Source organism: Microtus ochrogaster, chromosome 19, assembly GCF_000317375.1.
Source record: "Microtus ochrogaster isolate Prairie Vole_2 chromosome 19, MicOch1.0, whole genome shotgun sequence".
Lineage (NCBI taxonomy): Eukaryota > Metazoa > Chordata > Mammalia > Rodentia > Cricetidae > Microtus > Microtus ochrogaster.
The window spans coordinates 28,684,443-28,701,431 of NC_022021.1; the positions used below are offsets into that span (position 1 = coordinate 28,684,443).

General features: G+C 40.5%; 1 protein-coding gene across 1 annotated transcript in view; it reads left to right on the plus strand.

The window, feature by feature from the left end:
• Positions 1 to 16,989, plus strand: part of Cplane1 (ciliogenesis and planar polarity effector 1) — a 100,080-nt gene that overhangs the window by 30,840 nt on the left and 52,251 nt on the right. Inside the window, exons 18-26 of the mRNA XM_026783707.1 lie at positions 1,440 to 1,579; positions 2,116 to 2,333; positions 2,718 to 2,882; positions 6,402 to 6,540; positions 8,989 to 9,098; positions 9,225 to 9,383; positions 10,286 to 10,394; positions 12,414 to 12,705; positions 15,299 to 16,235. Coding sequence (XP_026639508.1) covers positions 1,440 to 1,579; positions 2,116 to 2,333; positions 2,718 to 2,882; positions 6,402 to 6,540; positions 8,989 to 9,098; positions 9,225 to 9,383; positions 10,286 to 10,394; positions 12,414 to 12,705; positions 15,299 to 16,235 — 2,269 coding nt within the window. The remainder of the gene's footprint in view (positions 1 to 1,439; positions 1,580 to 2,115; positions 2,334 to 2,717; positions 2,883 to 6,401; positions 6,541 to 8,988; positions 9,099 to 9,224; positions 9,384 to 10,285; positions 10,395 to 12,413; positions 12,706 to 15,298; positions 16,236 to 16,989) is intronic.

A 16,989-nucleotide genomic window follows, 5' to 3' on the forward strand; every position in this document is an offset into this window, starting at 1 on the left:
CTTGGCAGCAGGTGCTTTGACCTGCTAAGCTATCTCACCAGCCCAAGGTATGGATTTCTGGATAAGCTTCAGGTACTGCATAAGAATGTCATCTTAAGCAAATTTTATTTTTCTTCTTGTTGATATGTGGAATATGTGGAATCCTTCTTTCTGCATTGTCTTATAGAAACTCTTCCTAATATTTTTGTGTTTGCTGCATAGTATGGGAGTGCCTAGCTATATACTTTTGAAATGTGGCTAGTCTCTGGGTGATAGTGGCTCTGTAATCCCAGCACTCAGGAGGCAGAGGCAGGCGGATCTCTGTGAGTTCAAGGCCAGCCTGGTCTACAGAGTGAGTTCCAGAACAGCCAAAATTGCACAGGGAAACTCTCAAAAATAAAGAAATAAACAAAAAACAAGAAAAGAAAACTGACTAGTGACACCAAGGAGTTGAATTTTCAGTTTCTAGTTGAAGAGGTAACTATCTGCTGCAGTGATTACTGTGTTAATAGTGGCTCCATGGCTTACTTATTTTGCTGAAGCATTCACTTAGCATATTTATGTTAGAAATATCCTAAAAGGGCAATGAGGTAGTTGAGGAGTTTATCCCAAATAGAATTTGGAGGTTGCCTTTTCTTTCCCTTCCAGCCCTTTCTTTTACTTTTTTCTCCTTCTGCCTTCCCTCTGTCTCTCCATCCCTGTGTTGTGATTTCCCATTCTCTTCTTTCTGGATAGGATCGTGCTGGGTAGTCAAGGCTGGTCTCAAACTCACTTCAGCCTCTTGAATGCTGGAATTTAGGCATGCAGTACCACAGTGGGTGGGGATTTGAATTTAGGCTAAGTAAACTAATCTCTAATTTTATTTGTTTGGTTTTTGTTGTTGTTTTTCGAGCCTGGTTCTTTTGTTCTGTCAGTGCGGACAGTCTTTGTGTAGTTTAGCCAATGATCCAGCGTGTGTTTGTTAAGTAACTGATCAGCACAAAGCTTTGTGACGGGTATTTTTAACAGATAGAAACTTTTTAAGGTGTTAGACTCTATCATAAATAGGACAAAACATAAAATCTGCATAGTGTGTGAGACAGTTCCAGTAGCATGGTGGGGAGAAAGGGAATGCAGGTGAGGGAAGGCGGAACCGTTCCGTGCAGCAGGTGCCCTGTCAGGTACACACTGAAGGGTGGCTAGCGCTCGGTGAGATGAGTAGTAAGGAGGGGGAACATCTGAAGTGTGAACAAAGGCATTTTGCAAATAGTTGTGGGTTGTTTGGGGCAGAGTACTTACGAGGGTGGCAGTGAGAATGGAGAAATACCATATCCTCTGAGAACCTTTAAAGTAGCGTTTCCTTTCTGTGAGTAGGGTGTACAAAGCAAGTGACTCCATATTTTCTTAAATACATTTACTTTTTGATATATAGTCTTTTCTTTTCCCCAAAATTTATTTCTCTTAATTTGATATCTTTTCAGGTCCAAGGAAAAGGGTATGGACCTACCATTAAATATGATACCAGCACAGATTTTCCAGGAAAAACTGCAGTGTTTTTTAGGTCAGCCAATCTCTCTGGAAGCAAAAAATGAAAAGGGCTCAAAATATAAGCAATTTACAGGTGTGTTACCTACATATGTTCTAAGTGTAACAGGTTAATATAAACCCGTACTATTACAAAACCTTACGAATATTTAGAAATATGAACACTGTGACAAAATTATCAGAAATTTGAGAATATTTATACTTGGTCATGGGAGCATCCAAAACTGATGCCAGAGGAGCTGGAGTGGTGCTCAGTGATACCTGCCCAGTCTGTGCTTTGCTCAGGTCTGATCCTGAGCTCTGCAAGGAGGGAGAAAACTGATGTCAGGTGAAAATGCATTGTGGGCCGGGGATACAACTCAGTGTGGAACACTTTACTGACATGTAAGAGGCCCTAGATTCGATCTTCAGCATTGCCAAAAACAAAACAACCACACTCAAATTATATTGTTTGTTTCGTACATACATTTATGCTTACTTTTATCTTGGAGATGGGGTCTTTTTCTGTATCCTAGTGTGACCTCCTTCCTCCTGCCTCAGGCTCCGGAGTGCTAGGATTGCAGTCACAGGTTACCATACCTGGCTAACGTTACCTTGTTTCATGTTTGGTAGATCCCATTGAAGAAGAAGATGCTAATCTGCTGTTTGGGTCTGTGCAAGAAGTACTGAAAGCGTCAGTCATGGCTGATGCAGACATTGTTTCAGGGACTCTGCAGCTATTGATGGACTCTGCAAAGGACTTCAGTAAGAAGCTGTGGGGCCTAGTGCCCGTGGACTTGTATCTCCCAGCACCTCCTTTGTATTGCCCCCAGCCAGCTGTTCTCAGTGAAGTAAGCTCAGTGCAGTCTTCTCCTAGTTAAAGTTGGTTTTGTCTACTTTTGTTTGTTTGTTTGGTTGGTTGGTTGGTTGGTTTTGGTCTTTCAAGATAGGGTTTCTCTGTAGCTTTGGAGCCTGTCCTGGCACTAGCTCTTGTAGACCAGGCTGGCCTCGAACTCACAGAGATCCACCACCCTCTGCCTCCCAAGTGCTGGGATTAAAGGCGTGCGCCACCACTGCCCAGCTGGTTTTGTCTACTTTTAAAACTAACCTGACAATAGTGATCTTGTAACAAATGCAAGACCTGAAGATAAACTTCTGGTTCCCAGCATAGTATGTACTTAGGTAGCATACCAAGCAGCTGCTTAAGTAATAGATATCTGTTCTGTTGTCCTCAGGAACATGGTGACAATCTTCTTTTAAAAGCTGAAAAAGATAATCGCCAAAAGCTGTCTGGAATCCTGCAGCGAGTTCTCTTGCTTTTCCGGGCGGCTCGATGCTCTTTTTCTGTAGCGCAGTGGTACATCTTGCAGCTGAGGTGGGCAAGAAAAGTCATGCAGAAGGTATGGACTGTCTTAATCATTCAGGTGCTGTGTCAGGCCTCCGAGATGTGTTCACGTCCACTCCAGGTGCTTTCCTAAGGATTCCTGGCCTTTTAGTCTACAAATCTTGGGCTTATTTGCATAAGCAACTCAGGCAAGATTTTTCTGGCTGAGAGATGACACTGTGCAGTGAGTCTCTGGGTTAGCTCGCCCTGCAGCAATAGAAAGCGTCTCCATACAGCAGGTTCTTCCGGACTGTACCTGCTCTTTCTACCCTAAATCATGGGAGATTTCTTCTCGTTAGGACTCCTCCTCCCCCACTCGCTCCGGAGGTTAAGATCAGTGTTTTATGGCAACCTCAGTGGTTCCAAGTGTTGATAATTAGGAGAGAATTCTTGGCTGTTTATTATCAGGAGTCTTTTTAACTGGCTAGAACTTCTTTGCTGTTTTCTGAGATATGCAGTTTGATTCTGGGCCTTCCAGGCCCTTCCATCCTCTCTTCTACAGACTCGCCTGTCCTCAAGCTGAGTAGGTATTGGGGATGCTTCAGTATCCAGGTACAAATTCTTGTTTTTGAAAAAAAAAAACAAGTAGGCTTTTTAAAATTTCATTTTAGTGATATTTATTGAGCTCTACATTTTTCTCTGCTCCCCTCTCTGCCTCTCCCCTCTCCCCTTCAATCCTCCCCCAAGGTCCCATGCTTCCAATTTACTCAGGAGATCTTGTCTTATTCTACTTTGTACTTCCCATGTAGATTATATCTATGTAAGTCTCTCTTAGTGTCCGCACTGTTGTCTGAGTTCTCTGGGATTGTGGTTTGTAGGCTGGTTTTCTTTGGTTTATGTCTAAAAACCACCTATGAGTGAGCACACGTGAGCAGATGGGTGGTGGAGGTGAGGGTAATGTGGGGGTAATGGGAGGAGAGGAGGGGGGAACTGGTATTGGGATGGTAACAAAAAAAAAGGCATGCACCACCACTGCCTTTTTCTTAAGATAGGACAAAAATCATTGTATAGCCCAGGCTAGCCTTTAACTCAGGCTTCAGAGTGTGCTAGTATTCACTGAAGCAGTCATGCACCACCATGCTTGACCAAAATTAGCTTTAAAAAAGCTTTATATATGTATGACATATATGTCTGCACATGGTTTGTGTATGTGAAAAAGCTGGTGTGTGCATGCCACAGTGTGTGTGGGAGGGTCCAAGGACACCTCAGGTATCGGTCCTCATTTTCCTGCTGATTTATGACAATTTGCACTGCATAGCTAGGCTAGCTGGCCCTCAGGCTCCCAGCACTTCTCCTGTCCCCACTGTCATATTGCCCAGGAGCACTGGGGTTACAAGATCATGCTTTGTCCTGCTCAGTGTGGATCCTGGAGATATGAATTCACTTCCTGTCATTCACATGGAAACACTTTATCAGTTGAGCCATTGCCTTAGCCTCAAATGAACTTTTGTTTGTTTGTTTTGAGATGTTTTCACTATGCAGCCCTGGCTGGCCTGGTACTTACTACGCGGAGCAGACCAGCCTCCAGCTCGCAGAGGTCCACCTGCTTCTGCTTCCTGAGCACTGAGATTTAAAGGTGTTCACGATGATGCCTGGCCAAGCAAGCTTTTTAAAATGAAAAATGAGGTTTAAAAATTCACCTCCCATAAAAATATGTTAAAATGGTGTTCATTGTAATTACAATGGAGACAAAAAGTAGACAGTGGTTTTTAAGGTCGGGAGAAAGGGGAAGCAGAAAGTGATGACTCCTAATGGGGGGAGGTGTTAATGAAAGAGTTCTTAATTAGACAGTTATTTATGGTTGACTAATTGAATATAGCAAAACCAGCTAGGAAGTTGTCACTTACAAAAATGAACTTTATAAAGGTCTTTAAATTTTAATTCCAACTAAAAAAATGATACCAAATTAAATATCTGCACCATATTAGTTTTCTATTTCATTCCAGCAAATAGCCCGAATTTCATGACATAAAACCATGCCCCTTGTCTGACGTTTTTGTTCATCAGAAGTCCTGTGAGCTAAGCTGCTTCTAGGGCAGAACCATTCAAGGGTAACAGCAGAGCTGTGCTCCCTTCTCGTGTCTTGGCAGGAGAACCCATTTCCAGATGTACAGGTTGTTGACAGTTCAGGTCATGTGGCCATAGGGCTGAGTTCCCAATTCCTTGCTGGTCTGTCGCTTAGTATCCTGCTAGTAAAGTGTTTTATGGAAGGTTGCCATTAGCATACTAATAGTACATTTGATCAGATCACGTCTTTTCTGAACTGTCAGGTAGAAGAGGCTATAACCTTACTGCTCATCTTTTGATATCTATAACAGCAACCTTCTTTTGAAAAAAAGTCCCTTGTGCCGGGCGATGGTGACGCACACCTTTAATCCCAGCACTCGGGAGGCAGAGGCAGGTGGATCTCTGTGAGTTCGAGACCAGCCTGGTCTGCAAGAGCTAGTTCAGGACAGGCTCCAAAGCCACAGAGAAACCCTGTCTCGAAAAAGAAAAAAAAAAAAAGTCCCTTGATATGTTAGAGAAGCAGCATGATTGTTCTGTATCCCATTCTACATGTGTGATTATTTCTTCATTTAATGTCATTTAGCTTGTTCATTTCATTTATTTCCTGGAAACTGGTTCTTAATATCCACCCATTGAAGTACAGAGATTTGAGTATAGTCAGGCTCAGATCTTAGAAAGAACCCTTTGTAACTATTGTGTGCTTCACTGTGACCTCACAGTTTTTTTTTGGGGGGGGGGATTTTGAGACAGGGTTTCTCTGTAGTATTGGAGCCTGTCCTGGAACTAGCTCTTGTAGACCAGGCTGGCCTCGAACCCACAGAGATCCGCCTGCCTCTGCCTCCCGAGTGCTGGGATTAAAGGCGTGCACCACCACCGCCCGGCTGACCCCACACTTTAAGATAGCTCAAGGAATTTGGGACATGTCAGACTCCATATCGAGTTCCCCATCAACCCGCCAACTTCTTTTCCAGCTTGACATTTTGTCAATAGTCCTTTCCTAGAGTCATTGCTCCTTTAGGAATTGCCTGTTGGCTTTCCATTTCTGTCATTTATAGATTCACTTTTTAAAGTCATATATGTAGGTAAGGTTTTTTGTTTTGTTTTTTAGGTTTGTTTGTTTGTTTGTTTGAGACATGGTTTCTCTGTGTTCCCTGACTGTCCTGGAACTCACTTTTTGTAGACCAGGCTGACCTCAAACTCAGAGATTGGCTTGCCTCTGCTGGGACTAAAGGCGTTGTCACTGCCACCCAGTTTGTTTGTTTTAGGTCCTGCACAGTAAATTTCAGATGAGATTTGAATATTTTCTTTCTCAGACTAGGAAAGACAAATGAGTATAGGGAACTGAGTGTCAAGAGAATGCATGGTTTAGTGTCTTTCTTTTCGGGCAGAATGTAGTGAGTGGCTGATTTGGGAGCTGAGTCTCTGAGAGTGCAGCTCACTGCAGGCTGTAGCAGAGGACTCTGCTGCTTGTATTCCCTGTAAAGCTTGTTTGCTACTGACGATTAACGTATTCTATCGTTCTTTTCAGATTCGAGTGAAAGGGTCCCTTCCTTTGCTTGGTTCTTTCCCCGAATCCTTACTTAACTACTGTAAAGGAGGGATAGCATTCTTTAGACCTGGAGCTGCCGGAGACCACAAGCTTGATGAAGTTTCCACCAAAGCTCTAGGTGTGTCAGAGATCAGCTGCTCGGTTAGAACTCAGCTGCATATGAACTGCAATGCATTTTTCATTTTGTTTGGGAAAGTTTCTTAACTATTGACTCTAGTTTGCTTTTGATATTCTACTTAGGGGTATATACTTAGATGCTGTATATAGATGCTTTATAGATATGGTAGTAAATTAAAATTGTTATATAAAACAAATTGTGCCAACTGTGACACTGTTGTTGCTTCCTTGTTTAAATTTGGAATTTTAGCACTCGAGAGTACCTCTCTTGTAGTCGTTCATTTGCAGTGAAGATATACTTACTGCCGCCCTGTTAAGTGGGCAGGCTTTGAACCTGCCTATATAGATGAACCAATTTTGTGTCCTGTTCTCTTGATTTAACCTATTCTACCTAGGTTTTTCCCCTATCTTATATAAATTAGTATGAATTCATTTTTGTGCCTTTTATTAGCAGACATTAAGTTGTCTCTAGCATATCAATTCTCTTTTGTATTTTTTTAATATTTATTTATTTATTATGTATACAATATTCTGTCTGCATATATGTCTGCAGGCCAGAGGAGGGCACCAGACCTCATCACAGATGGTTGTGAGCCACCATGTGGTTGCCGGGAATTGAACTCAGGACCTTTGGAAGAGCAGGCAATGCTCTTAACCACTGAGCCATCTCTCCAGGCCCCTCTCTTTTGTATTTTAAAATGTTTTCTTAGATAGAGTCTCAGACGTGTAATTTCTGAGTTAATGAATTTAGTTACCTCTTATCTCTTGAAATAGTATGCCAGATTTTGCTTGGTGCCAAAAGGCTGTCAGCTGTATGTAGGACACCCTTGTTTTTGAGGTAGCATCTCCCTCAGATAGTTTTGTTTCTATGTCTTTATTTGATTTTGTGTTTTGAGATAGACTCTTTGTGCCCTATATCCCAGGCTAGCCTGAGCTCATGATCCTCTTGAGGTACACACGTGAAATCATGCCAGGCAAATCAAGATGTCTTTTTTTTTTCCTGAGATGGTTTCTCTAGCTTTGGACCCTGTCCTAGAACTAGCTCTTGTGGACCAGGCAGGCCTCATAAACTCCCAGAGATCCGCCTGCCTCACAAGTGCTGGGATTAAAGGTGTGCGCTACCACTGCCCGGCAAGATGCCTTTCTTATGACTAAGTATAGTGTCCATTTAGTTCTTTATTTACATTTTCTTTTATAAATTAATTTCCATTTTATAATTTGTGTCCAGTTATATGTTTGACAGGTTTAAAAGGTTAGTAAAACTTTGGAAGACAGACAGACAGACAGAAAGAAAGAAAGAAAGAAAGAAAGAAAGAAAGAAAGAAAGAAAGAAAGAAAGAAAAGGGAGAAAAGGGAGAAAAGCGGGAGAGAGAAAGTATGTGTGTGTTTGTGTGTGTACACGTGTGCGCACGTGTTACAGCATTAGGAGTAAACTCAGGGCCAGGTCTGAAACCAGAGCCATGGTGTCCTCAGGCCCTATGACATATTTATCAGGTTAAGGTGCTTGCAGCCTCATCTGCTAACCTAAATTCAGTTTCTGGAGCCCACATGGCAGGAAGAGAACTGACTGCTGTGTGCTGTGCACTGATGTCCACATGAAAGCCTGAGGGACGTGCACAAACATACAAACTCAGAAACTAGAAATTTGCCTGCCGGGTATGAGGCCCTGGGTTCAATTCCCAGTGCCATAAAAATAAGCCGTATTCTGAGTGATATGCAATATAGAGTTTGCATTGAAATTGAAAAATATTTACAATGTACTTGAATTTATAAGGCAAGTAAATCAGAAGTAAGTAGATTAAATCAGTTTTGTGAATTTGTTTTCATATCATGTAATTATATATATTTATATATGTATATATATATTAAAATTCTAGAAGGACCTTTATGACTTTTACATAAGGTTCTAACAATAAATACATTTTTGTTTTTTGTTGTTTTAGCGTGTGAATGTATATTCATATTTACATGTTTGTGTGTGTGTGTATGCATGTGGAAGCCAAATATTGACAATAGGCATCTTTCTTGATCACTATTCACCTGATATTTTGAGGTGCCTCAATTGATCCAGAGTTCATTGATTTGGTTAGTCTAGCTAGCCACCTTACCCTGGGGATCCTCTATCCCCCCCTTTTTTTTTTTTTATTTTCTTTCCAGACAGGGTTTCTCAGTGCTGCCCTGGCTGTCCTCAAACTCAGAGATCTACTTGCCTCTGCCTCCCAAGAGCTGGAGTTAAAGGCGTGTGCCACCCCTGCCCAGAATTCACATGGGTGCCTGGGGCCCAGACTCTCCCCTCCCACTATTCGCAGAGCAGCAGGCTCTTTGCTCATTGAACTACCACCTAGCCCTCATATCTTTCTTTCATAATCGTCAGCATAAAGACATTTATTTCGAAAGCACATAACCCGCAGATGTAATACTTAATTTTCTTTTATATTTGTGTTTTTAGGTTGCTTCAGAGAACTTTGTGCTTTGTGCTGGATGTTGCATGTCCGGGATAAATTATCGTACAGTTGCAGGCAGTATCAGAAAGCAAGAGAAAATGTGAAGGTAGAAAAGGTACTTATCAGCTCAAGAGCAGAAAATAAACCTGATGTGGAAAGCTACTTTAATAGGAGAGTTTGCTCGTTGTTATACAGTATTCTTTTGAATGCATTCTGATCTGTCGTTTCCATGTCCACATAGGACCTCAAAGTGGAATTTGATTCTTGTGTGGTTGAGCACTGTTTTCGTGCACTGGAGTGGGCCTATAGAATGCTACCATTCTCTCGTTTTTTTAATATGGAAGAACTTATTCAGGATATAATTTTGAGCCTTATTGGAGAACTGCCACCAATCAAGAAGGTAATATGTTGGTAAAAATTAACTAAATCTGAATCATAGATCCTAAGGGATTTCTGTTTTCATTAGGGATGGTTTTGCCTTTTCCCGTCTGACTGATTGCACTTTGTATAGTATCCTCCAGGTTCAGAATGACAAGTATGATCTCACAGGTGGACTAAAGCTCATGGAGGCAGAGAGCAGAACTGTAGTTGCCAGGGCTAGGGTTGTGTGGAAATAGGGGTGTTAGAAGGATGGTAAAGGGTCGTGTCACCCCTCACGAAGTCATTATCCTTCTCTTCATAAGCCGTCAGTAGGTTCTGTTTCTTGGAACAACATTTCCATAGCCCCTTGAAGTTAATGGACTGATTTCGCTCAGACCCATTTCAGTGTAATTTTTTTCCACAGATGGTATTTTTTTAATGTTGGTTCTAAGTACATAGAGAAAAAAAACTATTTCTTGATTTTTTAAAGGGGGAATTGAGGAAATGTTGAATTAAGGGTCCAAATTTGTATTTACAAGATAAATTTGTTCTAGGAGCTAGTGTACAATGTGGTGACTGTGGGTAATGATATGCTGTGATTTACCTGAAGTTGATGATGCTGCTCTTAGGTGTTCCTGCGGTGTGTGTGCACACATACAGTGGTTACTGTGTTTTGTAACTGACATGCTAATTTGGCTAAGATACTCAACATGCATTATATATCAGATCATCACATCCTATACCTTGAAAATACATAATTTGCCAAATACTTCATAATAAAAAGGGGAAAAAGAAAAGCCATGCAGAATTCTGGCAGCTTGGTTGAATATCAAAAGATTATTAAGTAGGCATTTATGTTTTGACTTGAAGTGTTTGAAGAATTAAAAGAAAAAGGAAAAAACTGATGTTGCTAATAAAACGTTAATTTTCTTTTCCCTGAAGGTAGCAGAAATTTTTGTGAAAGCCTTTCCCAATCCTGAGGCCATAAGAGTTCCTTTAAGAGAAAAGTACCACTCTCTCCAGCAGAGACTCAGACATGGTGTTGTGAAAGGTATTTGCTGTTTCTCATGTTTAATGGATACAGTGTTGAAGATGCTCTTTTTTAAGGCTTTATTTTTATTTCTGTGTGTATGACGTGTGTAAGTGCCTCTCCCTAATGATGGAGAGTGAGAAAGTGCAGAGCTAATTATGTTGGTCTGTTGCTAGATGGAGCTGACTTCACATCATAGCTTTGTTGGTAATTGTGCCTTTGGCAAGTTGCTCAATCTCTCTAGGCCTCATTTCCTTATTTATAAGCAAAACGGTTATTCTGTTACCTAGTTGATCAATAAGTATCAAGAGAGGATTAAACAAGGTAAGAGACAGATACAAAGTGAGCAGATAGTTTAGGGTGCCCTCCCTCTAGGGAGGATCACTTGAGCCCATGCTTTCAACACCATCCTGGTCAACGCAGCAGGATTTCACCTGAAAAATTAAATAGAGCATATGATATGGCCTTTGTATACTTCATGTATTTATTGAAAACTTGTATTTTTCCTCTTTGCTTAAAGTTATTTATGTTTCTGATTTTATCCTTACATTCAAGATGACCTTGTAAATTGTTTTTATTGTTGCAAAATACATAGAACATAAAACGTACTGTTTAACAGTTCTCCCTCTTTCCTTCCGTTTGCCTTGGTGGAGAACAGACCTGGGCCTCTTGGCGTCTTGCTCATGCTCTACTGCAAAACCACAGCGGCCATGGAAACCCTAAGTGTCGTCTTTCTTTTTCAGAGTACACCTGCTGTGTGCTTTGAATTGTGTGCTGCACACTTATATTTGCATATTTCTTGAAGTTTTTTTGATTCTTCTAAAATATTATCTTTGTATTAAGAATGCTTACATTTTTAATAGACAATCTTGGAAACTTTAACCTTGCTATTCTCATTACTTGTAGTAAGAAAGCCTTAATTTTTGCTAAAAAAAATTAATATTCTTACTTTTTCCTTTCATTGGGAATAGAAAATAATCTTTGTTGTTCTTTATTCATAATTGTATCTCTTTCTTAAGAAAATGAGTCTGCTTTTGTTTCCTCATTTGTTGCATTGAGGTACTTTTCAGTGACATCATTGTTCTGAGATTTTTTGCTGTTGTCCTTACCTACCACACAACTGCAACTGGTCATTTTGTGGGGTTCTTCCTCTAAACTGATTTTGCAGAGAATTATCTATTCCTTAATTTCTTTTTGTTATCAACCTTAATTAGACAATTTTACGCCTTGTATAAAGGGCCTCAACTGTCTTCTCATAGTAGCTTCTCACAGAGGGATGTAAACTTAACAAGGATGGTCTTGGTACCGGTCTATGGCTTTGTTAGCTTTGTTAGCTTTGTGAGTTAGGCCATCAGAGCATAGGAGTTCTTCAGAACCTTTTAGAAAGTCATAGTAACACCCATGACACCTGCGTCATAAGTGTCTTCTTCAACTGTGGTGGGTTGGTTGGTTGGTTGGTTGAATGGATGGCTGGTTTTTAGATGTGACTGACTTATAACCCTTCTGCCTTAGCCTCCTGAGTTGGTGTAACATGCACAGGTACACATTTCCATCCTTGAATTACCAAAAATTATTTTCCCTGATGATACACCTTTTAAAAAGGGGAGAGAGGAAATCCCGGTTCTTTGCCTTGTCTTGTTCTCTAATAGACCTTATTGAGTTTTTGCAATCCTGTTTTTGTTTCTTTGTTTTTGTTTTGAAATGGACCATAGCTTTCCAAAAAATACTAAAAAAATAATTTGTAAGAGTATGGAAATAGGGCTTAGTAGTTAGTTTGATTCCATGCCCCCTGGCATAATTAAGTTCCTCTCTTCTTCCCTCTCTCATTCCCCTTCTGTTCCTTCCTTTTACAGTTTTGCTATGTAGCTGTGGGTGGTCTGGAACTTAGTGTGTAGACAAGGCTGGCCAGAACCTGTTGTGATTGTCCTGACTCTGCCCCCTGAGTGCTGGGATTACTGGCATGTACTAGTACTGTACCTGGCCTTACATCTTCAGTTGAAACATTTTAATGACCCCTACGATTTGGTTCTTTTTCCCTAGGCCCTCAGACTGAGGAACTGATGTCTGTGGTCATGCGCTCTGTCCTTAAAGTGAGGGTGAAAGCCCTGAAACGTGTGCAGAGGAACATAGGTGCTTCTGAGATGAACGTCTGGGAACCAGATGAAGAGGAAAAGCTGGATGCTGCTCCGGCTTCTGACAGGTTCTCCCTGGGGACTAGTTTGAGCAGAAGTACACTCACAGAACAGGGCAGTTCCCTGGTACACAGTGATGCAGACACATTCTCTGAAACCTTGTCTTTTGAAGAAAGAACGTGGATGCACTTCTACCAAAGGTACACCTGGGTGCTCCTGATGCAGGTGTCTACTCCTCTGGACGTCAGTGCAAGTGATGCTGATTTCTAAACCTCAACCATATAAGAAGTAGATAAGTGCCAATCTCTAGACTCACAAGGGAATTACAGATTTATATACTTGAGAATTTGGGACTGGAGAGGTGGCTCAGGAGTTAACATCACTGATTGCTCTTCCAGAGGACCCAGCTTCAATTTCCAGCAGCCACTTGGCAACTCACAGCTGTCTGTAACTCCAGTTCCAGGGAATCTGACACATCACACAGATGTGTAGGCAAAACACCAATGTACAAAAGCATACAAATAAATTTTAAAAAATTTAAAAAAATAATCTTGAAAATTTATTGTAAATATTACTGAGATTATGTAATGATTTTGACCTCTAAGATGACAATCAAATGAATAGACAAAATTCAGTAGAGGACTTTGAATTCTTCATTTTTTTAAAATAATCTGTAGACTCACTTAGTGTATGTTTATTTATTTTGAGACAGGATTTTATTATGTAACTCTAACAGGTCTCAAGCTCAGAGGTCTGCATGCCTCTGCATCCTTAGTGCTGAGATTAGAGGTCTGACCACCATACCCAGTTTAATCTTTAGATTTAAATACAAGTTGAACATACTTAATTTGAAAACTTAAATTTTGAAATTTAGCTTAAAAATTCAGTAAAATACTGAAAGTTGAAAATTCTTGCCTGATTTCCCATGACAGGTCAAAGTCAAAATGGAGGTACACCGAGAATACTGTATAGACTTTCCTTTGGGCCATTAAGTATAAAGATTACAGATTATTTGAAACGCAAACAAATGTTGTGTTTGTTTTGTTTATAGTTCTGGAGATAGAACAGGCTCTTCACATTACAGATAATTGTTATGTCACTTAGCTACCGTACTTGAACTGTTTACCTAAGACATCTCACTACATATATGGAAATATCAGCCTCCCCCCCACCCCCCAGCAAAAAAAAAAATCCCTTCCACACTCAAAATACTTCTGGTCCCAAGAATTTCAGATCAGGGATACTCACCTGTCATCTGCCGTGATTGAGTTAGCCATACAGTGTTTGAGGACACAAAGGAGGGAATGTGCTCATTTATTTTAGTACTTGCTTGTATAAACCTGTGATTTAAGCTATTGGGTTTTGTTGGTTTTGATTAAAATTCTAGTAACTACAATGCAATATGTCCTTTTATGACTTAAAAACGAAATAATCAATAATAATTTTCATCTTAAATTATTGAATCTAGTCCAAACATACTTGAACCATATCTAATAATATTTTAAAAGATTTATTTATTCATGTACTTTATGTATATGAGTGCTCTGTGTTCATGCACACCAGAAGGATCTGATCCCATTACACATGGTTGTGAGCCATCATACATATGGTTGCTGGGAATTGAACTCAGAACCTCTGGAAGAGCAGTCAAGTACTCTTAACCTCTGAGCCACCTGTCCAGCCCATCTAATAAAATTTTAATAATGTGGTTTAAATAAAACGCCTGCACTTAAATACATAGCATACTTTTCATGCTGCTTCTGTGCATTCTAGGTAAGCAGGCATGTGTTCACCTGGGGCCCAGGTACTCCATTGCTTTTTTTCTTACTGAGAGATCTGGGAATCTAGTAATTGTGTTAAAAAGTCACTTGACAATTGGGGCTGAAAGAAAAATAAGGTGCCTGCCACCAGGTTTAATAGCAGCTGTTTGTTTTCATTGTTGTAGAAAGACCTCGAGAATCTGTGCAGGGGAACTTCAGAAACTGCTTTGTTCACATCGTGTGGGGTGGGGTTGACAGAGAAGCGTGGGACGTTAGGTGCGTTTTTGTTAGAGGACCATTGTTCACTTCCGAATGGACATTTATGCTTTTCCTTTGTGTGTGTGTGTGTGTGTGTGTGTGTGTGTGTGTGTGTGTGTGTGTGTGTGTGTGTGTGTGGTGTATGGTGATAAGCACGTGTCATGACATTCCTGTGGAGGTCCGAAGACAACTTGAGAGAATCAGTTCTCTCTTTCCACTGTGTGGATTTCAGACTCAGAACATGAGGTTTGGCAGCAAGTGCTTCTCCTCAAGGAGCCGTCTTCCTGGCCCTCTTGTTCTTTTTCTCTGGTGACCTTTAAGTGCATACACTTTAATTTCTTTTAATGCCTAGTTTCCCTTTGCATATTGTACTTTTAAAAATATTTATTTTTTTCTTCATGTGTATGTATGTGTATAATGTGTGTGCTTGGTTTCTTTGAGATAATAAAAAGGCATTTGATCTCCTGAAACTGAACTTATAAATAGTTTTAAGCTGCTCAATATGGGTGGTAGGAGCCCAGCCTAGGTCCTTTAGAAGAGCAGCATGTGCTTTTAACTGTAGAGCCTTTTCTACAACCCCATTCTTTTGACCTTATAGAATCGTCTACTTCTTAGAAATCCTGTTAGTTCATCATACTTCATTTGAAGGATAGATAATTCAAACACAAAAACATACATGACTTGATTAATACAGAAAATGTTTTTAAAATCTTTATAAGGTCAATTTTAATAAACATTGGTTAAATTTATCTTCTTTTTTTTTTTTTAACCATAGGCATGCCCCAAGTCATGGGGAGTTAACATTGGTTGGTAAGCCCAGTGATGAAAAGAAAGCTTGTCATCAGAAGGAAGGCTCGCAAAGGAAAGACAATCATGAACCATTAGGAAAAATAGCCCTTCCTACAGTTGGTGTTTGGGAATTTGAGCGTGATGATGATGAATATATTAACTTCCTTGAACTCTTCTTGAGTTATGTTCTTGAAAGAGACCTTTGTTCCAGTGATCCCGGCATTCCATTCTTGACAAGTTTTTCTGGGCACCTTAGAGAACATGAACTTAATTCTTTACTTTTTGATGTGCATACAACATTAAAACAACGCCAGAGTAAAACCAGAAGCGAGAATGTATATAGAGCTGGTTCTTGCTTTGCTGTCATTCCTGAGTCACATGAATGTGAAAAACTGTTCTCTCTAAACAGTACGTGTGCCCAAAATTTAGAATGCCAGGCACTTTCTTCTCCAGAACTAGTTAACCAGTCAGCAAGCACTTCAGAGAACCCTCTTTCTGAAGTCGTGAAAAATGAAAGAAAGGTGGGATTGTTTGGCTTAAAACAAAAGCCAGTTTATAGAATTCAGGGTGACAAGCGAGGGAATCCTCTAATGCAGAGACCATCAACCCACTCCTTTTGGATTCCCAAGTCCACTCAAAATGGAGGGTTCCGTTTCCGAGCATTTCAGAGTAGTGCTGCCAGCCTTCAGGAAGGCCTTCCTCTGCCGCTTGAGAACATCTTCGGCCAGGTTGGGAGACTGGTGGAGTGGATGGTGCGGTGGTCTGACCGAAGACTCCTCTGTGACTCTGGAGTTGCTCAGTCGTCCTGTAAATACAGCCCCGTAATTCGTGTAAAGACCTCCACAGCTGCCATTCTTACCTCTCTATGGCTCCTGGAGCAACCCTATTGTGCTGCATATAAGACAAAAAACAGCATCATTAAGGTAATTACATCAGCCACTTACTACAAATGAAGAAAGGACCGTTTTAGTTTAAAACTTGTTTATACTTTAAAGAATCTATTACAGTAATAGAAAATTGATAACCGTGTTGATTATATGCTGTATCACCTGGTGTGATACTCCATGTACTGTGATACCCAGTATGATACAGAGTATCTTTTTTTTTAAAGAGATTCCTTTCATTCTTTAATAAAATTACAGTGGCCCAGTCACAAACACCTTTAACTCCAGCACTCAGGAGGCAGAAGCAGGCAGATCTCTGAGATCAAGGCCAGTCTGGACTACAGCAAGAGTTCCAGGACAGCCAGTGCTACAAAGAGAAACCCTGTCTCAAAAAACCATCAAAACAACAACAGCAACAAAGGAAAGTCACAATGAAAGTTCCTTTAGGGTGGCTGTGAAGGTTTTACGTTTTATCTTGTTTGTAGACAACAGAAAGGAAGAAAATGATTTGGTGACTTTATAAATGCTGTGGCCAAAGGAGACCCCTGAACAGTGGGGGCTTCCTCCCAGGACCCAGACCAGATGCAAACCAAGCCCAAACACCTGTCTTCACAGAGACCCTTTATTAAGCGAGAAAGAAAAGTTAAAGTGGCTGCTTTTACTTAAGCAGAAAACAGCAGCAAATGACCTTGCAGGTATAATTTTTTATTTTTTATTTATTTATTTTTTTTTGATTTTCAAGACAGGGTTTCTCCGTAGCTTTTGGTTCCTGTCCTGGAACTAGCTCTTGTAG